Consider the following 24,182-nt stretch of genomic DNA (forward strand, 5'->3'; position numbering starts at 1 on the left):
GTCAAAGCCCAGACCTCAATCCAATTGAGAATCTGTGGTATGACATAGCGGAATACCTGTCGACAACATCCAGTGAAATTGGAGGGCGCGCAATTCAAATAAATAATCGTAATATTAAACATTCATTAACATACAAGTATCTTGTATCATTTAAAAGCTTAAATTCTTGTTAATATAACTGCATTGTCCGATTTACAATATGCTTTACAGCGAAAGCATACCATGCGATTGTCTGAGGACGGCGCCCCACATCAACATATTTTTCAACCAGCACAGGCTTCACAAAATCACAAATAGCGATTAAATAAATCACTTACTGTTGAGAATCTTCCTCTGTTTGCAATCCCAAGGGTCCCAGCTACAACATGAATGGTCGTTTTGTTAGATAAAATCCTTCTTTATATCCCAAAAAGTCTGTTTAGTTGGCGCCATCGATTTCAGTAATCCACTTGTTCAACATGCAGACAAAGGAATCCAAAAAGCTACCGCTAAACTTCGTCCAAAGAAGTCAAACGTTTCTATTTAATACTTAGGTACCCTAAATGTAAATAAACTATAATATTTAATACGGAAAGTAGTATGTTCAATAGGAAAGTAAAATTAGTAAGCTCACGCCCTCTTCCTCGCACGCCGAAAGACTGATATTGTTTCCGGTGGTCTCTTCCCAAAAACATCAAATTCTTACTTGTTTTTGAAGAAACAAGCCTGAAACCTTGAATAAAGACTGTTGACATCTAGTGGAAGCCATAGGAATTGCAATCTGGAAGCCAGAATTACATAGGACTCATAGCTTTCCATTATAAGAGCCTGGGACTTTAGCACAAAAACGGGTTTTTCTTCGGATTTTCACCTGCCATATCAATTCTGTTATAGTCTCAGACATTATTTTACATTTTTTAGAAACGTCAAAGTGTTTCCTATGCAATGCTACCATTATATGCATATCCTGGCTTCTGGGTCTGAGTAACAGGCAGTTTACTTTGGGCATGTTAGTCAGGCGGAAATTCAGGAAAATAGACCCTGGCTCTAAGAATTGCTGTACACCAGCAGAACCTATCCAACTTGAAGGAGCTGGAGCAGTTTTGCCTTGAAGAATGGGCAAAAATCCCAGTGGCTAAATGTGCCAAGCTTATAAAGATATACCCCAAGAGACTTGCAGCTGTAATTGCTGCAAAAGGTGGCTCTACAAAGCATTGACTTTGGGGGGTGAATAGTTATGTCATGTTTTGTCTTTGATCATGTCTTGTCCCTGTGCTTCCCTCTGCTGGTCTTATTAGGTTCTTTCCCTCTTTCTCTCTCTCTCTCTCTCCTCCTCCCTCTCTCCCTCTCCCGCTCTCTCTCTCTATCGTTCCGTTCCTGCTCCCAGCTGTTCTCATTCTCCTAACGACCTCATTTACTCTTTCACACCTGTCCCCTATTTTGCCCTCTGATTAGAGTCCCTATTTCTCCCTCTGTTTTCCGCTTCTGTCCTTGTCGGATTCTTGTTTGATGTTTGCTGTTCCTGTGTCCTTGTTCCGCCCTGTCGTGTTCTTTGCCTTCTTCAGATGCTGCGTGTGAGCAGGTGTCTATGTCAGCTACGGCCAGTGCCTTCCTGAAGCGACCTGCAGTCTGTGGTCGCGTCTCCAGTCGTTCCTCTCTATTGACGAGAGGATTTCAGTTTCCTGTTTTGGATTGACCATTGATAATATCCAGGAGAATCATTATTTGTTTAATATTGGAATAAAGACTCTGTTACTATTACGTCGCTTTTGGGTCCTCATTCACCAGCATAACAGAAGAATCCGACCAAGATGGACCCAGCGACTATGGATTCTCTCAACACTGCCGTCGAGTTCCAGGGAGCAATGCTCGGCAGACACGAGCAGGAATTGTTTGCTGCTCGTCATGCCGTTGAGACCCTGGCCGCTCAGGTCTCCGATCTCTCTGGACAGTTTCAGAGTCTTCGTCTCGTGCCACCAGCTACTTCCTGGTCTTCCGAGTCTCCGGAACCTAGGGTTAATAACCCACCATGTTACTCTGGGCAGCCCACTGAGTGTCGCTCTTTTCTCACCCAGTGTGATATTGTGTTCTCTCTCCAGCCCAACACGTACTCTAGTGAGAGAGCTCGGATCGCTTACGTCATATCACTCCTTACTGGTCGGGCTCGGGAGTGGGGCACAGCTATCTGGGAGGCAAGGGCTGAGTGTTCTAACGATTATCAGAACTTTAAAGAGGAGATGATACGGGTTTTTGATCGTTCAGTTTTTGGGAAGGAGGCTTCCAGGGCCCTGGCTTCCCTATGTCAAGGTGATCGATCCATAACGGATTACTCTATAGAGTTTCGCACTCTTGCTGCATCCAGTGACTGGAACGAGCCGGCGTTGCTCGCTCGTTTTCTGGAGGGACTCCACGCTGAGGTTAAGGATGAGATTCTCTCCCGGGAGGTTCCTTCCAGCGTGGACTCTTTGATTGCACTCGCCATCCGCATAGAACGACGGGTAGATCTTCGTCACCGAGCTCGTGGAAGAGAGCTCACGTTAACGGTGTTTCCCCTCTCCGCATCTCAACCATCTCCTCCCACCGGCTCAGAGACTGAGCCCATGCAGCTGGGAGGTATTCGCATCTCGACAAAGGAGAGGGAACGGAGAATCACCAACCGCCTTTGCCTCTATTGCGGTTCTGCTGGACATTTTGTCATGTCATGTCCAGTAAAAGCCAGAGCTCATCAGTAAGCGGAGGGCTACTGGTGAGCGCTACTACTCAGGTCTCTCCATCAAGATCCTGTACTACCTTGTCGGTCCATCTACGCTGGACCGGTTCGGCTGCTTCCTGCAGTGCCTTGATAGACTCTGGGGCTGAGGGTTGTTTTATGGACGAAGCATGGGCTCGGAAACATGACATTCCTCTCAGACAGTTAGGGAAGCCCACGCCCATGTTCGCCTTAGATGGTAGTCTTCTCCCCAGTATCAGATGTGAGACACTACCTTTAACCCTCACAGTATCTGGTAACCACAGTGAGACCATTTCCTTTTTGATTTTTCGTTCACCTTTTACACCTGTTGTTTTGGGTCATCCCTGGCTAGTATGTCATAATCCTTCTATTAATTGGTCTAGTAATTCTATCCTATCCTGGAACGTTTCTTGTCATGTGAAGTGTTTAATGTCTGCTATCCCTCCTGTGTCTTCTGTCCCCTCTACTCAGGAGGAACCTGGTGATTTGACAGGAGTGCCGGAGGAATATCATGATCTGCGCACGGTCTTCAGTCGGTCCAGAGCCAGCTCCCTTCCTCCTCACCGGTCGTATGATTGTTGTATTGATCTCCTTCCGGGGACCACTCCCCCTCGGGGTAGACTATACTCTCTGTCGGCTCCCGAACGTAAGGCTCTCGAGGATTATCTGTCTGTTTCTCTCGACGCCGGTACCGTGGTGCCTTCTTCCTCTCCCGCCGGAGCGGGATTTTTCTTTGTTAAGAAGAAGGACGGTACTCTGCGCCCCTGCGTGGATTATCGAGGGCTGAATGACATAACGGTTAAGAATCGTTATCCGCTTCCCCTTATGTCGTCAGCCTTCGAGATTTTGCAGGGAGCCAGGTGCTTTACTAAGTTGGACCTTCGTAACGCTTACCATCTCGTACGCATCAGAGAGGGGGACGAGTGGAAAACGGCGTTTAACACTCCGTTAGGGCATTTTGAATACCGGGTTCTGCCGTTCGGTCTCGCTAATGCTCCAGCTGTCTTTCAGGCATTAGTTAATGATGTACTGAGAGACATGCTGAACATTTTTGTTTTCGTTTACCTTGACGATATCCTGATTTTTTCACCGTCACTCGAGATTCATGTTCAGCACGTTCGACGTGTACTCCAGCGCCTTTTAGAGAATTGTCTCTACGTGAAGGCTGAGAAGTGCGCCTTTCATGTCTCCTCTGTCACATTTCTCGGTTCTGTTATTTCCGCTGAAGGCATTCAGATGGATCCCGCTAAGGTCCAGGCTGTCAGCGATTGGCCCGTCCCTAAGTCACGTGTCGAGTTGCAGCGCTTTCTCGGTTTCGCTAATTTCTATCGGCGTTTCATTCGTAATTTCGGTCAAGTGGCTGCCCCTCTCACAGCTCTGACTTCTGTCAAGACTTGCTTTAAGTGGTCCGGTTCCGCCCAGGGAGCTTTTGATCTCCTCAAGAAGCGTTTTACATCCGCCCCTATCCTTGTTACTCCTGACGTCACTAAACAATTCATTGTCGAGGTTGACGCTTCAGAGGTGGGCGTGGGAGCCATTCTGTCTCAGCGCTTCCACTCTGACGATAAGGTCCATCCTTGCGCTTACTTTTCTCATCGCCTGTCGCCATCGGAGCGCAACTATGATGTGGGTAACCGCGAACTGCTCGCCATCCGCTTAGCCATAGGCGAATGGCGACAGTGGTTGGAGGGGGCGACCGTCCCTTTTGTCGTTTGGACTGACCATAAGAACCTTGAGTACATCCGTTCGGCCAAACGACTTAATGCACGTCAAGCTCGTTGGGCGTTGTTTTTCGCTCGTTTCGAGTTCGTGATTTCCTATCGCCCGGGAAATAAGAACACCAAGCCTGATGCCTTATCCCGTCTCTTTAGTTCTTCTGTGGCTTCTACCGACCCCGAGGGGATTCTCCCTGAAGGGCGTGTTGTCGGGTTGACTGTCTGGGGAATTGAGAGACAGGTAAAGCAAGCACTCACTCACACTGCGTCGCCGCGCGCTTGTCCTAGTAACCTTCTGTTCGTTCCTGTCTCTACTCGTCTGGCTGTTCTTCAGTGGGCTCACTCTGCCAAGTTAGCTGGCCACCCCGGCGTTCGGGGTACGCTTGCTTCTATTCGCCAGCGGTTTTGGTGGCCTACTCAGGAGCGGGACACGCGTCGTTTCGTGGCTGCTTGTTCGGACTGCGCGCAGACTAAGTCAGGTAACTCTCCTCCTGCCGGTCGTCTCAGACCGCTTCCCATTCCTTCTCGACCATGGTCTCACATCGCCTTAGACTTTATTACCGGTCTGCCTTCGTCTGCGGGGAAGACTGTGATTCTTACGGTTATCGATAGGTTCTCTAAGGCGGCACATTTCATTCCCCTCGCTAAGCTTCCTTCCGCTAAGGAGACGGCACAAATCATCATTGAGAATGTGTTCAGAATTCATGGCCTCCCGTTAGACGCCGTTTCAGACAGAGGTCCGCAATTCACGTCACAGTTTTGGAGGGAGTTCTGTCGTTTGATTGGTGCTTCCGTCAGTCTCTCTTCCGGGTTTCATCCCCAGTCTAACGGTCAAGCAGAAAGGGCCAATCAGTCGATTGGTCGCATATTACGCAGCCTTTCGTTTCGAAACCCTGCGTCTTGGGCAGAACAGCTCCCCTGGGCTGAGTACGCTCACAACTCGCTTCCTTCGTCTGCTACCGGTCTATCTCCGTTTCAGAGTAGTCTTGGGTACCAGCCTCCTCTGTTCTCGTCCCAGCTCGCCGAGTCCAGCGTTCCCTCCGCTCAGGCTTTTGTCCAACGTTGTGAGCGCACCTGGAGGAGGGTCAGGTCTGCACTTTGCCGTTACAGGGCGCAGACTGTGAGAGCCGCCAATAAACGTAGGATTAAGAGTCCTAGGTATTGTCGCGGTCAGAGAGTGTGGCTTTCCACTCGTAACCTTCCCCTTACGACAGCTTCTCGCAAGTTGACTCCGCGGTTCATTGGTCCGTTCCGTGTTTCTCAGGTCGTCAATCCTGTCGCTGTGCGACTGCTTCTTCCGCAACATCTTCGTCGCGTCCACCCTGTCTTCCATGTCTCTTGTGTCAAGCCTTTTCTTCGCGCCCCCGTTCGTCTTCCCTCCCCCCCCCCCGTCCTTGTCGAGGGCGCTCCTATTTACAAGGTACGGAAGATCATGGACATGCGTTCTCGGGGACGTGGTCACCAGTACTTAGTGGATTGGGAGGGTTACGGTCCTGAGGAGAGGAGTTGGGTTCCATCTCGGGACGTGCTGGACCGTTCGTTGATTGATGATTTCCTTCGTTGCCGCCAGGGTTCCTCCTCGAGTGCGCCAGGTGGCGCTCGGTGAGTGGGGGGGTACTGTCATGTTTTGTCTTTGATCATGTCTTGTCCCTGTGCTTCCCTCTGCTGGTCTTATTAGGTTCTTTCCCTCTTTCTCTCTCTCTCTCTCTCCTCCTCCCTCTCTCCCTCTCCCGCTCTCTCTCTCTATCGTTCCGTTCCTGCTCCCAGCTGTTCTCATTCTCCTAACGACCTCATTTACTCTTTCACACCTGTCCCCTATTTTTCCCTCTGATTAGAGTCCCTATTTCTCCCTCTGTTTTCCGCTTCTGTCCTTGTCGGATTCTTGTTTGATGTTTGCTGTTCCTGTGTCCTTGTTCCGCCCTGTCGTGTTCTTTGCCTTCTTCAGATGCTGCGTGTGAGCAGGTGTCTATGTCAGCTACGGCCAGTGCCTTCCTGAAGCGACCTGCAGTCTGTGGTCGCGTCTCCAGTCGTTCCTCTCTATTGACGAGAGGATTTCAGTTTCCTGTTTTGGATTGACCATTGATAATATCCAGGAGAATCATTATTTGTTTAATACTGGAATAAAGACTCTGTTACTATTACGTCGCTTTTGGGTCCTCATTCACCAGCATAACAAGTTATGCACGCTCAAGTTTTTTTTTGTCTTATTACTTGTTTGTTTCACAATCTTCAAAGTGGTAGGCATGTTGTGTAAATCAAATGATACAAACCCCCCAAATTTCCATTTTAATTCCAGGTTGTAAGGCAACTAAATAGGAAAAATGCCAAGGGGGTGAATACTTTCACAAGCCACTGTATTTCCATGTGAAACAACTTTTGCAAAGACTTGAGGAAGAGTTATAATGTGAATGTTTTGCTAATGTTGTCAACCTCGCAAATGCAAACTAATCCTAAAACAGGGAGATGTAACCTACACACAACAGCTGGCCGGACCGACAGTTTTTCGCTGGTGGGTTTTTATTCCTTCAGTACTACTGATATGTCATTGAGGTAGAAATGTAGGATTTGCAGGTAAAAATGTTACAGGTGTAGGATCTAAATTTGATCATCAATGTTGCAGGAAATTTCCTGCTTGTAGTGTGTTCATTGGCTGAGAGTTGGGTGATCAAATTTGGAGACTTCGCAAACCGGAACTCCCAATTTCTAACAGTTCTGGGTTTACCGAGATTATACAGATTTTTTATGATTTTTATTAGGATCCCCTTCCTGGGGTGCGACATGACGAAAAAATATATTATAGAAAAAACACATCTCTAAGGAGACTGCAATCCACACACTGGTTTTGGTAGAAAAGTCACTGCCAAGAAACACTTCTGTTAGCATTTTCAGACTAAGAACTACTCAGTCTAGAGTGTCTGAAGGTACTAGTAAAAAAGTGTCACTGTCTACATTCACTTTAGTTTTGGTAGAAAACTCACTTCCAATAAACACACATTTTCTATATATTTTCTTAACTCTGTGTTGTGTTCTCATAGTTTAACTATTGATATGTTCTAGGGGACATTTTGAGATCTAGTGCGTAATGGGACAAGGACATCCCTGCCGGCCTAACCTTCCTCTACACCCGGACGACGCTGGGCCAATTGTGCACCGCCCCATGGGTCTCCCGGTCGGGCCCGGCTACGACAGAGCCTGGACTCGAACCCAGAATCTCTAGTGGCACAGTTAGCACTGCGATGCAGTGCCTTACATGCTGACCAGACCGGACACGTCGCGTGCGTCGCAAAATACATTTAGAAATCGATGTTATTCAATTATTGCACCCACACTGCTCGCACGCGCCAACGAGCGTCTGCGATGCCAAGGGCTAAAATATAAGTAATTCCTATTTCTGACGCAGATCGCACTGCAAGTCCTGCCTCTCCCATCTCCTCATTGGTTTATAGAAGCAGGTACCCACGTGCCATCTCCTCATTGGTTATACCCATGTGGGTGATTGAAAGACGAAATGTTTTGCCGGTTGTCGTGGTAAAAGTGTAGATGCCAATCACCATATAAGTTCAAATATGAAAAAGCCTGGAAGGAGGAGAGATGACTAGAAACGATTCGGTTGGCCGTTTTATGTGTGGATTAATTGTCGGAGTAGAAGAGCTTGTGCATTTCAGGTAAAATAACCACTCAATGTTTATATCCCAGGACAAATTAGCTAGCAACAGCAAGCTAGCTAAATAGGACAAATTAGCTAGCAAATGTAAGCTAACTAGCTAAATTGCCATACATGTTTAATGCTTTTCGACCTGTTCCCAAATTAATGTCATTGGTTCAGAGTTTGTTTTGATATTTTAACCTGCGTGTCGTGATCGCGTTTGGTTAACGGGGACAAAATACATTTATGCACGATAGCGCACGATTTCGTGCAACCGGTTTGGGTTCCGTGTTAGAACACTACGCCACATGGGAGGCGCATTTGAAGGAGCATCAGGTACTGCTGGAATGTCCATCTTTTGGTGAGAAATTACACTGTTCACTCAAAACATTTATATTTATAAAGTATAAAGAGCCCAAACTTTAGATGAGGCTACGCAAAAATACTTGAATAATGATTAGGAAATGGTTTATAAGGACCTATATTAAATATCTTATGAATGATCTTATAAATTATTAAATACTTTAAAAGTGGTTTATACATGTGTGAATAACTAGGTTACTAACACTTACAAATGTGAAAGTAATGATTAATAACAATTTACTAATCCATTTTAAATCCTTGTGGAGTGTGGAGTTATTATAAAGTTCTACCCATGAATCTTCTAACCGGGATTTCTGGAAAACCAGATCAGTTTAGGAAAGAGACATACATATACACACACACCAAAGAAGAGGTTGAAGAACAGGGCCAGCCACAGTGCAGTGCCTTGATCAAGGGCAAAACAACAGGATATTTACTCTACCCATTAGATTTCCCCTTCAGTCAGACTCAAGATTCCTAAAGAGAACCCTCCAGCCAGTTACTGTCTGGCCCACCTCTCCGAGCTCCGACCTTACCTGAATGTGACGAAGCAGAAGTAGAGTGAGTCCAGGTAGGCCCATCCCTCCACGGGGGTGTACATGGCCGAGGCGCAGCAGGAGATGATGATGGCGGATAGCCCCAGGATCAACATGACGTGGTAGACCGACGGCTTCCACCCCGGGAAAGAACACGCTGAGAAGTCATGGCGAATACCCGGCGGGAGGAGGCCAGAGTTCCGAATGCGCCGTTCCCTCACGGCCTTCATGACCACGGCCAGGAGGGTGATAATGCGTTCCAGGAAGAGGTTAAAGAACAAGATGGTGGCGGCGCAGCCGAGGAGACCGTAGAAGATCAGGAACACCTTCCCTGCTACCGTCACTGGAGTGGACATCCCGAAACCTACAGGTGGCAACAGAGAGATGGGGTTAGAGTAATGGATTGCTTAATTGATTGAGTGGTTGATTGATTGACTGGATGATTGGTTGATTGATTGATGAAAGAAGATTCGACTACTAAAGGCCCAGAGGAAGGCGTCTAACACACCACAATGTAAGTCTGTTTGTCTGTTCCTAATAATCCTCAGGTCATTGCAGGTATCTGAATGCCTCATTTCCTTCTTCTCGGGTAGACACTAAGGCTGCTTTTACACAATCAGCCCAATTCTGATATTTTTTTTGACCAAAAAATCTGTGGGTGTCTAGGATTTGGGCTCCATGTGTAAACTCAATCCAAGTGAGTCCTGGCCTGGGGTAAGATGTTTTAGACTACTCCGTACATACCAGCATGTCTATTAACCAGCGCTGTACCAGCATTGGATGAGTTAAATAAAGTGAGTGATATTTTGCAACTGAAATATCTGACAACATTCTGTTAGCATTAGACGTGGCACGTCTTTCGACTTCCTCTGGACTTCCTCTGGACTGCCTCAGAAGACAAGGCCATCAGTATTTGGGAGGGTGTGTGAGTAACTCAGTAATGAAGCTAAGCTCTGTAAATGATTGACATTTCTGCTGGAGATGCATGATCTGGCCCTTTATTCCGTCAGAGGTCAGAGACAGACTCTGCAGCTGACACACATCTATGCTCACCAGCCAAAGTGTCTAGTAGTTGTGGCCACTCAATTCTACCTGTCAGTACATACTGTAACTGATTGGATAAGTGATCATTGTGGTGTATTCTGTCAAGCAATTAACAAAGTGCAGGGAGATCATCGAGTGAGATTCTGTTTCAAGGTGAAATTATTTTTCCATCGTTGTCTTTTTTTGGCTGCGTTCCAAATGGCACCCTATTTTCTAAATCGTCTCTGGTCAAAAGTAGTGCAATATATAGGCAATAGGGTAACATTTTTGGGTACTATTTCTTTCCACCCAGGGCTTTTTTAAATGTATTTTTTTATTTCACCTTTATTTAACCAGGTAGGCTAGTTGAGAACAAGTTCTCATTTGCAACTGCGACCTGGCCAAGATAAAGCAAAGCAATGTGACACAGACAACAACACAGAGTTACACATGGAGTAAACAAAAAACAAGACAATAACATAACATAATAAACAAGTCAATGACACAGTAGAAAAAAGAAAGTCTATATACAATGTGTGCAAAAGGCATGAGGAGGTAGGCAATAAATAGGCCATAGGAGCAAATAATTACAATTTAGCAGATTAACACTGGAGTGATAAATGAGCAGATGATGATGTGCAAGTAGAGATACTGGTGTGCAAAAGAGCAGAAAAGTAAATAAAATAAAAACAGTATGGGGATGAGGTAGGTAGATTGGGTGGGCTATATACATATACATATGTAGCAGAGAACTGGAAGGCGGCCAAATGAGGTGTTGGCTTTGATCAGTGAGATATACCTGCTGGAGCTTGTGCTATTGGTGGGTGCTGTTATCGTGACCAGTGAACTGAGATAAGGCGGAGCTTTACCTAGCATAGACTTATAGATGACCTGGAGCCAGCGGGTCTGGCGACGAATATGTAGCGAGGGCCAGCCGACTAGAGCATACAGGTCGCAGTGGTGGGTGGTATAAGGTGATTTGGTAACAAATGGATGGCACTGTGATAGACTGCATCCAGTTTGCTGAGTAGAGTGTTGGAAGCTATTTTGTAGATGCCATCGCCGAAGTCGAGGATCGGTAGGATAGTCAGTTTTACTAGGGTAAGTTTGGCTGCGTGAGTGAAGGAGGCTTTGTTGCGAAATAGAAAGACGATTCTAGATTTGATTTTGGATTGGAGATGTTTAATATGAGTCTGGAAGGAGAGTTTACAGTCTAGCCAGACACCTAGGTCTTTATAGTTGTCCACATATTCTAGGTCGGAACTGTCCAGGGTGGTGATGCTAGTCGAGCGGGCGGGTGCGGGCAGCGAACGGGTAAAAAGCATGCATTTGGTTTTACTAGCGTTTAAGAGCAGTTGGAGGCCACGGAAGGAGTGTTGTATGGCATTGAAGTTTGTTTGGAGGTTAGTTAGCACAGTGTCCAAAGAAGGGCCAGAAGTATACAAAATGGTGTCGTCTGCGTAGAGGTGGATCAGGGAATCGCCCGCAGCAAGAGCGACATCTTTGATATATACAGAGAAAAGAGTTGGCCCGAGAATTTAACTCTGTACCCCCATAGAGACTGCCAGAGGTCCGGACAACATGCCCTCCGATTTGACACACTGAACTCTGTCTGCAAAGTAGTTGGTGAACCAGGCGAGGCAGTCATTGGAAAAGCCAAGGCTATTGAGTGTGCCGATAAGAATACGGTGATTGACAGAGTCGAAAGCCTTGGCCAGGTCGATGAAGACGGCTGCACAGTACTGTCTTTTATCGATGGCGGCTATGATATCGTTTAGTACCTTGAGTGTGGCTGAGGTGCACCCGTGACCGGCTCGGAAGCCGGATTGCACAGCGGAGAAGGTCTGTTTATTAACTTGGCTTTCGAAGACTTTAGATAGGCAGGGCAGGATGGATATAGGTCTGTAACAGTTTAGTAGCTGTTCTCTGTTCCATCCCTCTAATAACTACAGTAATAAATTATACTAATGTGATGAGCTCCCTTTATGACTCCCTTTATGACTCTGTCGGCGCCGACAGGGATGGCCGTCTCGCTTCGCATTCCTAGGAAACTATGCAGTATTTTGTTTTTTTATGTGTTATTTCTTACATTGGTACCCCAGGTAATCTTAGGTTTTATTACATACAGTCGGGAGGAACTACTGAATATAAGAGCAACGTCAACTCCAGGAATATGACTTTCCCGAAGCGGATCCTGTGTTTTGCCTTCCACCCAGGACAATGGAGCTGATCCCAGCCGGCGAACCTAAACAACGTCGCCGTAAAATGGGCAAACGCAGCGGTCTTCTGGTCAGGCTCCGGAGACGGGCACATCGCGCACCACTCCCTAGCATACTACTCGCCAAATGTCCAGTCTCTTGACAACAAGGTTGATGAAATCCGAGCAAGGGTTGCCTTCCAGAGAGACATCAGAGACTGTAACGTTCTTTGCTTCACGGAAACATGGCTCACTCGAGAGACGCTATCGGAGTCGGTGCAGCCAGCTGGTTTCTTCACGCATCGCGCCGACAGAAACAAGCATCTTTCTGGTAAGAAGAGGGGCGGGGGGGTGTTCCTTATGATTAACGAGACGTGGTGTGATCATAACAACATACAGGAACTCAAGTCCTTCTGCTCACCTGACTTAGAATTCCTCACAATCAAATGTTGACCGCATTATCTACCAAGGGAATTCTCTTCGATTATAATCACAGCCGTATATATTCCCCCCCAAGCGGACACATCGATGGCCCTGAACGAACTTTATTTGACTCTATGTAAACTGGAAACCACATATCCTGAGGCTGCATTCATTGTAGCTGGGGATTTTAACAAGGCTAATCTGAAAACAAGACTCCCTAAATTCTATCAGCATATCGACTGCGCAACCAGGGCTGGTAAAACCCTGGATCATTGTTATTCTAACTTCCGCGACGCATATAAGGCCCTCCTGTCACGTTCCTGACCTATTGTTCCTTTTTCTTTTATTTATTTAGTTGGTCAGGGCGTGAGTTGGGGTGGGTTGTCTTTGTGTGTTTTGTCTAGTTTAGGGTGTGTGTATTGTTTAAGGGGTTTTTAGTATGTATGGGGTAGTGTTCAGTGTAGGTGTTTAGGAAAGTCTATGGTTGCCTGATTTGGTTCTCAATCAGAGACAGCTGTTTATTGTTGTCTCTGATTGGGAGCCATATTTAAGGCAGCCATAGGCTTTAGGTGTTTGTGGGTAATTGTCTGTGTGTCACACCCTGGCCTTAGTTATCTTTGTTTTCATTATTATTTTAGTTAGGTCAGGGTGTGACATGGGGAAGTTTGTGTGTTTTTTGTATTGTCTAGGGCACAGGTGTCAAACTCATTCCACGGAGGGCCGAGTGTCTGCGGGTTTTCGCTCCTCCCTTGTACTTGATTGATGAATTAACATCACTAATTAGTTAGGAACTCCCCACACCTGGTTGTCTAGGGCTTTATTGAAAGGAAAAACCAAAAACCTGCAGACACTCGGCCCTCCGTGGAATGAGTTTGACACCCCTGGTCTAGGGTGTTGTATGGTTTAGGGGGTTTATTAGAGGAGATGGTTTAGTGTTCAGTGTAGGTGTTTAGGAAAGTCTATGGTTGCCTGAATTGGGTCTCAATTAGAGACAGCTGGTTATTGTTGTCTCTGATTGGGAGCCATATTTAAGGCAACCATAGGCTTTAGCTTTTTTGTGGGTAATTGTCTATGTCAGTGTGTAATGGTCAGTGTCAGCACCATTTTGTTATTATAGCTTCACGGTCGTCAGTTTGTTATTTTGTTTGTTTAGTTGTATAGTGTTCGTTTTGTGTTTTTTCCCTCTTCTGAATAAAAGAAGATGTACTTTCCACACGCTGCGCCTTGGTCCAATCTCTCACCCAAAGACGATCGTGACAGAATTACCCACCAAACCAGGACCAAGCGGCGTGTCAAGCGGCAACAGGACCCACCTACACAGGATTCATGGACATGGGAGGAGATACTGGATGGTAAGGGACCTTGGGCACAACCGGGAGAATATCGCCTCCCTCGTGAAGAGCTGGAGGCAGCTAAAGCCGAGAGGAGGCGATATGAGGAGGCAGCACGGAAGCAAGGCTGGAAGCCCGTGAGTACAACCCAAAAATTTCTTGGGGGGGGCCTTAAAGGGAGTGTGGCGAAGTCAGGTAGGAGACCTGCGCCTACTCCCTGTACTTACCGTGGAGAGCGAGAGTACGGGCAGACACCGTGTTACGCAGTAGAGCGCATGGTGTCTCCTGTACGCGTGCATAGCCCGGTTCGGTACATTCCAGCTCCACGTATCGGCCGGGCTAGATTGAGCGTTGAGCCGGATGTCATGAAGCCGGTCCAACGCATCTGGTCACCAGTGCGTCTCCTCGGGCCGGCTTACATGGCACCAGCCTTACGCATGGTGTCCCCGGTTCGCCTACATAGCCCGGTGCGGGTTATTCCACCTCCCTGCACTGGTCGGGCGACGGGGAGCATACAACCAGGTAAGGTTGGGCAGGCTCAGTGCTCAAGGGAGCCAGTACGCCTGCACGGTCCGGTATTTCCGGCGCCACCTCCCCGCCCCAACCCAGTACCACCAGTGCCTCCTCCACGCACTAGCCCTATGGTGCGTGTCTCCAGCCCTTTACCACCAGTGCCTAAACCACGCACCAAGCCTCCTGTGTGTCCCCAGAGTCCTGTGCGTCCTGTTGCTGCTCCCCGCACTAGCCCTGAGATGCGTGTCCCCAGTCCGGTACCACCAGTTCCGGCACCACGCACTAGGCCTAATGTGCGCTCCCAGGTCCAGTATGCCCTGTTCCTTCTCCCCGCACTAGCCTGAAGGTGCGTGTCCTTAGCCCGGTGCCTCCAGTTCTGGCACCACGCACCAGGCCTACAGTGCGCCTCATCCGGCCAGAGCCATCCGTCTGCCCAGTGCCATCTGAGCCATCCGTCTGCCCAGCGCCATCTGAGCCATCCGTCTCCCCAGCGCCATCTGAGCCATCCGTCTCCCCAGCGCCATCTGAGCCATCCGTCTCCCCAGCGCCATCTGAGCCATCCGTCTCCCCAGCGCCGTCTGAGCCATCCGTCTGTCCAGAGCCATTAGAGCCGCCCGTCTGTCCCGAGCCGTCAGAGCCGTTAGTCAGTCAGGAGCCGCTAGAGCCATTCGTCAATCAGGATCTGCCAGAGCCGCCAACCAGACAGGATCTGCCAGAGCCGCCAACCAGACAGGATCTGCCAGAGCCGCCAACCAGACAGGATCTGCCAGAGCCGCCAACCAGACAGGATCTGCCAGAGCCGCCAACCAGACAGGATCTGCCAGAGCCGCCAACCAGACAGGATCTGCCAGAGCCGTCAGCCAGCCATGAGCGTCCAGATCCGTCAGCCAGCCATGAGCAGCCAGATCCGTCAGCCAGCCATGAGCAGCCAGATCCGTCAGCCAGCCATGAGCAGCCAGATCCGTCAGCCAGCCATGAGCAGCCAGATCCGTCAGCCAGCCATGAGCAGCCAGATCCGTCAGCCAGCCATGAGCAGCCAGATCCGTCAGCCAGCCATGAGCAGCCAGATCCGTCAGCCAGCCATGAACAGCCAGATCCGGCAGCCAGCCATGAGCAGCCAGATCCGTCAGCCAGCCATGAGCCGTCCAGCCAGGATCCGCCAGAGCCGTCCAGCCAGGATCCGCCAGAGCCGTCATCCAGCCAGGATCCGTCCCTTAGTCCGGTGCTGCCCCTTATCCTGGTGCTGCCCCTTATCCTGGTGCTGCCCCTTAGTCCGGTGCTGCCCCTTATCCTGGTGCTGCCTCTTATCCTGGTGCTGCCCCTTATCCTGGTGCTGCCCCTTAGTCCGGTGCTGCCCCTTAGTCCGGTGCTGCCCCTTAGTCCGGTGCTGCCCCTTAGTCCGGTGCTGCCCCTTAGTCCGGTGCTGCCCCTTAGTACGGTGCTGCCCCTTAGTCCGGTGCTGCCCCTTAGTCCAGTGGGGTTAAGAAAGCGGGTAGTGACTATGGTGGGGTGGGGACCACGACCAGTGCCAGAGCCGCCACCGTGGACAGACGCCCACCCAGACCCTCCCCTAGACTTTATGCTGGTGCGCCCGGAGTTCGCACCTTAAGGGGGGGGTTATGTCACACCCTGGCCTTAGTTATCTTTGTTTTCATTATTATTTTAGTTAGGTCAGGGTGTGACATGGGGAAGTTTGTGTGTTTTTTGTATTGTCTAGGGTGTTGTATGGTTTAGGGGGTTTATTAGAGGAGATGGTTTAGTGTTCAGTGTAGGTGTTTAGGAAAGTCTATGGTTGCCTGAATTGGGTCTCAATTAGAGACAGCTGGTTATTGTTGTCTCTGATTGGGAGCCATATTTAAGGCAACCATAGGCTTTAGCTTTTTTGTGGGTAATTGTCTATGTCAGTGTGTAATGGTCAGTGTCAGCACCATTTTGTTATTATAGCTTCACGGTCGTCAGTTTGTTATTTTGTTTGTTTAGTTGTATAGTGTTCGTTTTGTGTTTTTTCCCTCTTCTGAATAAAAGAAGATGTACTTTCCACACGCTGCGCCTTGGTCCAATCTCTCACCCAAAGACGATCGTGACACTGTGTCTATGTTCTATGTTGCATGTGTGCACTTAGTTCATTTATATAGCTTCACGTTCGTCTATTTGTTGTTTTGTTTCGTTTTTCTTCTTAATAATAAAGAGAAGATGTATTTTTCACACGCTGCGCCTACTCCCTGTACTTACCGTGGAGAGCGAGAGTACGGGCAGACACCATGTTACGCAGTAGAGCGCATGGTGTCTCCTGTACGCATGCACAGCCCGGTGCGGTACATTCCAGCTCCACGTATCGGCCGGGCTAGATTGAGCGTTGAGCCGGATGTCATGAAGCCGGTTCAACGCATCTGGTCACCAGTGCGTCTCCTCGGGCCGGCTTACATGGCACCAGCCTTACGCATGGTGTCCCCGGTTCGCCTACATAGCCCGGTGCGGGTTATTCCACCTCCCCGCACTGGTCAGGCGACGGGGAGCATACAACCAGGTAAGGTTGGGCAGGCTCAGTGCTCAAGGGAGCCAGTACGCCTGCACGGTCCGGTATTTCCGGCGCCACCTCCCCGCCCCAACCCAGTACCACCAGTGCCTACACCACGTACCAGGCTTCTTGTGCGTCTTCAGAGCCCTGTGCCTCCTCCACGCACTAGCTCTATGGTGCGTGTCTCCAGCCCTTTACCACCAGTGCCTACACCACGCACCAGGCTTCCTGTGCGTCTTCAGAGCCCTGTGCCTCCTGCACGCACTAGCTCTATGGTGCGTGTCTCCAGCCCTTTACCACCAGTGCCTACACCACGCACCAAGCCTCCTGTGTGTCCCCAGAGTCCTGTGCGTCCTGTTGCTGCTCCCCGCACTAGCCCTGAGATGCGTGTCCTCAGCCCGGTACCACCAGTTCCGGCACCACGCACTAGGCCTAATGTGCGTCCCCAGGGTCCAGCATGCCCTGTTCCTTCTCCCCGCACTAGCCCTGAGATGCGTGTCCTCAGCCCGGTACCTCCAGTTCCGGCACCACGCACCAGGCCTACAGTGCGTCTCAGCCGGCCAGAGTCTGCTGTCTGCCCAACGGCGCCTGAACTGCCCGTCTGCCCAACGGCGCCTGAACTGCCCGTCTGCCCAACGGCGCCTGAACTGCCCGTCTGCCCAACGGCGCCTGAACTGCCCGTCTGCCCAACGGCGCCTGAACTGCCCGTCTGCCCAACGGCGCCTGAACTGCCCGTCTGCCCAACGCCGTCTGAACTGTCCGTCTGCCAAGCGCCGCATGAACTGCCCGTCTGTACTGAGTATTCAAAGCCGCCCGTCTGTACTGAGCCTGCAAAGCCGCCCGTCTGCCATGAGCCTTCAGAGCCGTCCGCCAGACAGGAGCCGCTAGAGCCTTCCGCCAGACAGGAGCCGCTAGAGCCTTACGCCAGACAGGAGCAGCCAAAGCCTTCCGCCAGACAGGATCAGCCAGAGCCTTCCGCCAGACAGGATCAGCCAGAGCCTTCCGCCAGACAGGATCAGCCAGAGCCTTCCGCCAGACAGGATCAGCCAGAGCCTTCCGCCAGACAGGATCAGCCAGAGCCTTCCGCCAGCCATGAGCAGCCAGATCCGTCAGCCAGCCATGAGCAGCCAGATCCGTCAGCCAGCCATGAGCAGCCAGATCCGTCAGCCAGCCATGAGCAGCCAGATCCGTCAGCCAGCCATGAGCAGCCAGATCCGTCAGCCAGCCATGAGCCGTCCAGCCAGGATCCGCCAGAGCCGTCCAGCCAGGATCCGCCAGAGCCGTCCAGCCAGGATCCGCCAGAACCGTCCAGCCAGGATCCGCCAGAGCCAGCCAGCCAGGATCCGCCAGAGCCAGCCAGCCAGGATCCGCCATCCAGTCCGGTGCTGTCCCTCAGTCCGGTGCTGCCCCTCAGTCCGGTGCTGCCCCTCAGTCCGGTGCTGCCCCTCAGTCCGGTGCTGCCCCTTAGTCCGGTGCTGCCCCTTAATCCAGTGGGGTTAATGTGGAGGGTGGCCATTTGGAGGAGGCTACGAAAGCGGGTAGTGACTATGGTGGGGTGGGGACCACGACCAGTGCCAGAGCCACCACCGTGGACAGACGCCCACCCAGACCCTCCCCTAGACTTTATGCTGGTGCGCCCGGAGTTCGCACCTTAAGGGGGGGGTTATGTCACGTTCCTGACCTATTGTTCCTTTTTCTTTTATTTATTTAGTTGGTCAGGGCGTGAGTTGGGGTGGGTTGTCTTTGTGTGTTTTGTCTAGTTTAGGGTGTGTGTATTGTTTAAGGGGTTTTTAGTATGTATGGGGTAGTGTTCAGTGTAGGTGTTTAGGAAAGTCTATGGTTGCCTGATTTGGTTCTCAATCAGAGACAGCTGTTTATTGTTGTCTCTGATTGGGAGCCATATTTAAGGCAGCCATAGGCTTTAGGTGTTTGTGGGTAATTGTCTGTGTCTATGTTCTATGTTGCATGTGTGCACTTAGTTCATTTATATAGCTTCACGTTCGTCTATTTGTTGTTTTGTTTCGTTTTTCTTCTTAATAATAAAGAGAAGATGTATTTTTCACACGCTGCGCCTTGGTCCACTCTCTCACCCTTAGACAGCCGTGACACCTCCCCCGCCCTCCTTTCGGAAAAGCTGACCACGACTCCATTTTGTTGCTTCCAGCCTACAGACAGAAACTAAAACAAGAAGCTCCCGCGCTCAGGTCTGTTCAACGCTGGTCCGACCAATCTGATTCCACGCTTCAAGACTGCTTCGATCACGTGGATTGGGATATGTTCCGCATTGCGTCCAACAACAACATTGACGAATACGCTGATTCGGTGAGCGAGTTCATTAGAAAGTGCATCGGCGATTTCGTACCAACAACAACTATTAAAACACCTGAAGAACCTGAAGAAGCTCCAAAGGAAACCAGATTAAATCTCTCCTCTCCCTTTTGCTCCAGCTGTCATTACTAACTAATTGACCTGAGAGAGGAGAATAGCCTCTCTATGGCATTGATTCAGAGTGCATCCCAAATGGCAGCCTACTCCCTATATAGTGCATGCACTATGGTCTCGTGTGGCTCATTTTGTAGAGCGTTGCGCTTGCAGGGTTTTGTGTTCGATTCCCACGGGGGACCAGTACGAAAATGTATGCACACGAAAATGTAAGTCGTTCTGGATAAGAGCATCTGCTAAATAGTAAGGGTAGCCTAGTGGTTAGAGCGTTGGACTAGTAACCGAAAGGTTGCAAGATTGAATCCCCGTGCTAACAAGGTAAAAATCTGTCGTTCTGCCTCTGAACAAGGCAGTTAACCCACTGTTCCTAGGACGTCATTGAAAATAAGAATTTGTTCTTAACTGACTTGCCTAGTTAAATAAAGGTAAAGTAGAAAAATAAAAAAATTACTAAAATCTAAAAACGATTGTCCCTGATTTTAAAAAGTAGTGCACTATATAGGGAATAGGGCTGTAGTAAAAAGTAGTGCACTATATAGGGAATAGGGCTGTAGTATAAAGTAGTGCACTATATAGGGAATAGGGCTGTAGTAAAAAGTAGTGCACTATATAGGGAATAGGGCTGTAGTATAAAGTAGTGCACTATATAGGGAATAGGGCTGTAGTATAAAGTAGTGCACTATATAGGGAATAGGGCTGTAGTATAAAGTAGTGCACTATATAGGGAATAGGGCTGTAGTATAAAGTAGTGCACTATATAGGGAATAGGGCTGTAGTATTCTTTAACAAGTGACATCAATATGTGATCATAGCTTTCACCTGGATTCACCTGGTCAGTCTATGGTATAGAAAGAGTAGGTGTTCTTAATGTTTTGTACACAAAAGTCTGACAACAATTGGTATTTATCAATGGTTATCGACACACACAGGTTGAATCAACGTTGTTTCCATGTCATTTCATTGAAATTACGTTTAACTAACGTGGAATAGATGCTGAATTGACGTCAGTGTCCAGTGGGTTACCATTTGGCGTTCTGAAGGAGTTCCAACTTGTCCCCAACAGAAATGAACAGCTCTCATTGCGCCCCAATTACATATCAGCACATCTCATTAAGCAGAGTAGGACAGACAGACAGACAGACAGACAGACAGACAGACAGGCAGGCAGGCAGGCAGGCAGGCAGGCAGGCAGGCAGGCAGGCAGGCAGGCAGGCAGGCTACACGAGGCAGAAACACACTTCCCCAAGCTCTGGGACAGTGCTGGTCAGAAACACACTTCCCCAAGCTCTGGGACAGTGCTGGTCAGAAACGCACCTCCCCAAGCTCTGGGACAGTGCTCGTCATACAAAAACTTAGCTACCTCATGGATGCAAACAATTTTCTCCCCCAAAAACATAGCTAGCTAGGTGTCATCATCTAAAATACCCCAAATATGACAGTTTCGTATTTGGTTGATGATGGTTGACCTGGTTCGGTCAAGCCACACTAGCCAGATTAAGCTAACTGCTTATAATGTTAGCTTGGGGCCACAGGGCTAGGTAGCTGGCTAGCTTTTTTTGTTTGTTTTCTAGCTAGCTAGTGATGTTCATGTACTGAAGTTCGATTTCAATAGGAGAACAACAAGTGGCTGCCAAGCTAATACTTAGTCACATGGATTCCTTAATCATTGCTAAGAATATTGAAATTATTGCAGTTTCTGGTCAAGCTAAAGCTTGGTCCCCAATACTGTCCCCAGAAGTTGCTAATAACATCTGTATCAAAGATATTTGTGAGGTACTTTGTCATCCTGCAAACTGAAGTCAACATAGTAAGGGAACAGCTTACCTCCAGTTTGCAAAGACCCAAATGGCACTCCATACAGAGCGGACAGCTTGATTTAATACACCATTCACTTATGCATCCTGTTGCCTTTTCTGTTATTCTATAACTCTTAAACAAAACTAGCGGAGCAATTATCTGATAGAGTGCTTCACTTTATGAGCCTTTACAAGAAAGCTAACAGATGAGCCTACTGAAGTGCCTGGGGTATGAGAAGTGTACACGATGTGAAGTTACTATAAAGGTCAGAGTTATTCAACTACCAGCCTTCGAGGGCTGAAGTACTACTCCTTTACTTTTATACCTGTCAGTTAATGAATCAATGAATGAATGTGATTGGCCAGAGAGTCCACTCACCGAGAGTGCCAGATCAGTTTAATTACTGAATGGAAGGAAATAATAAAAACGTAAGGAACATTTCATACATCCCTGGGACTGTAGTTCAATGGCCTTTTGATGAACTTACTATATTTTCCAGTAAACTTCCATAATCTAATTGGAACATTTCTTCTGGCATGATATATTGAACATGATATACTGAATCATATTACTCTATAGTGCATAGGCACGCATACAAAACAATAGGGCAATAGAAAATGTCAACAGCTGGGCACATCAAAGTACTAGACAATAGCATTAGTATTGACCAAAGTTGGCCTATATTCCAGGGCAGAGACGCAGCTTGGAATGAAAACAGCATAGTATAGAGGATGGGAGGATGCATTCCTCACAGAGAGAAAGGGCCTTGCAGCAAACTAGCTTGGAGACAAACCTGAGAGTTGACCATAAACTTGCCCCACCTATACAGTATGCCAAAGCCAGACAGTAGGAAGATGAGGAGAGAGAGAGCGCGAGAGCGTGAGAGCGACTTGATATATTTTATGAGGGTATAACTGAGCACACTGTATATAAGGTGCAGATTTTCCACACCTGTCCAAAGACTAAACCACTTCATAAACTCACTAGCCGTTATCTGCAAAATCAGTGCTAATAATTAAAGACAGGTGCAAGTGTGAGTACAAGACAGACAAGTAGAGAACAGAATACCAGGTCCTGTCTATCTGACAGCTCTGTCTTCAGGAGGGCGAGTCTTTGTGTGCATTCCAAATGACACCCTATTTCCTATACAGTGCACTACTTTTGACTAGGCCCCATAGAGTGCACTACATTGGGAATAGGGTTCCATTTGGGACACAGAGGGTCTTTGTTCTGGAGACAAAGAGCACTCTGATCCATTATAGAGAAAAGACAGACATGCTCAACAGGTCAAACCTCCCAGATGTCATTATAAAACCCTGTATCTTTCAGGCTAATGGTCTCAAAGACAGCTTTTACTTACTATAAGTGCACTGTTTGGGCAGAGAAGGTCATAGGAAGCACGCACTATGAGGAACAGAACACTGCTGTTTGGATATAATGAGAGCAAGGTCAGTCAGTGTAGAGGAAGCTACCTGATGTCTGTGAGGAGGAACAAGTGTCTGTTCTCTCTCATTCGCGCGCGTTTGTGTGTGTGTGTGTGTGTGTGTGTGTGTGTGTGTGTGTGTGTGTGTGTGTGTGTGTGTGTGTGTGTGTGTGTGTGTGTGTGTGTGTGTGTGTGTGTGTGTGTGTGTGTAAGTAAGTGTGCGTGTGTGTGTGTGTGTAGAGGAGACATTGTTTCCCTCTACAATATGAACACCAATATGACTACTATAACATTTAAAACACTACAGTATGACACAGAGAGCAACAGGAGGGTTGAGAGGACTGGCAACAACAATGGGAAGTATGTGAACATTTTTCCTTCTAGTGGTGTGTCAGTACAGCATGAGACGGAGAGTACGCACACACAAGGACAGACACTGGGAGACGAGAAGCAAGTACAGGGAGAGAACATTTAATAAAACCGACAAGAAACAAACAAGGACAGCATCTGGACAGGGAAAACATAATGACAATAATGCTGACACGGGGAACAAACTGAGGAGCAGACAGATATAGAGGGCCAATCAACAAGGTAATGGAGTCCAGTTGAGTCCAATATTACACATATGTGCGTAATGATGGTGACAGGTGTGCGTAATGATGGGCCGCCTGGCTCCCACAAAGAGGGGGAGCGGGAGCAGGCGTGACACACACAGTGCTCTCTGACTGAACAGCAACCCTATACTGTACACAAACCTGTCAACCCATCTCAAATACACACATCAACAATAACCGTGTATTATAAAACATTTTCCCCACTCCAGGTCAAAGAGTCCCAAATGGCACCCTGTTCCCTGCATACTGTTGTGACCTATTTTTGACCAAAGCCCATAAGGGAATAGAGTGCCATGTGGGCCTCAAACAGGGGCTATTATTTCACCAGGCTTCGGTCCAGTTCCATTGGAATAGGAATGGAATCATTGTTACCTGACAGGCTGACAGTAAAAATGGCAAAGCACATGTACACACGTGTTTTGGGGATTTAGAGATATCTATCGTCTATTATTTTGAATGCTAGACAGTGAACAAAAGTACAACAGAACCATGAATGTTGCCTAGAAAACAACTGCTGTAGAGAATATACACATGCATGCTGACCTGTGTTACACATGCACACACACAGAGAAACAACATTTTTTATTCATTTAACCTTTATGTAACCATGTAAATCATATTTTCTTTCTTAATAACGAAGGAACAGAAATAGGACAGCACTCCGGTAAATAAACTTAAATTAAGAAATCAAGAATGTTTTGGGTATGAGCCCTTCTTCAGCGGTCAAGGCAATGGCAATCAATGTCACAACAACCAGACCTCACAGGTGGGCATCATGATACATTCCCAGTAGGTACTGGCCCAGTCAAGAGATCCCAGCAGAGGGAGCTGTGTGGGAATCATGACAATGAAATCTGTATTTGTATTTGTATTTTTTTGGGATCCCCATTAGCTGCTGCCAAGGCAGCTGCTACTCTTCCTGTGGTCCAGC

The 24,182-nt window shown here is 48.3% G+C and overlaps 1 protein-coding gene across 1 annotated transcript in view; it reads right to left on the reverse strand.

Annotated features, from left to right (window-relative positions):
* LOC120046027 (potassium channel subfamily K member 12-like) overlaps positions 1-24,182 on the reverse strand; it is a 40,024-nt gene that overhangs the window by 2,548 nt on the left and 13,294 nt on the right. Inside the window, exon 2 of the mRNA XM_038990939.1 lies at positions 8,971-9,334. Coding sequence (XP_038846867.1) covers positions 8,971-9,334 — 364 coding nt within the window. The remainder of the gene's footprint in view (positions 1-8,970; positions 9,335-24,182) is intronic.

This window comes from Salvelinus namaycush, chromosome 4, assembly GCF_016432855.1.
Source record: "Salvelinus namaycush isolate Seneca chromosome 4, SaNama_1.0, whole genome shotgun sequence".
In the NCBI taxonomy this organism is placed as follows: Eukaryota; Metazoa; Chordata; class Actinopteri; order Salmoniformes; family Salmonidae; genus Salvelinus; species Salvelinus namaycush.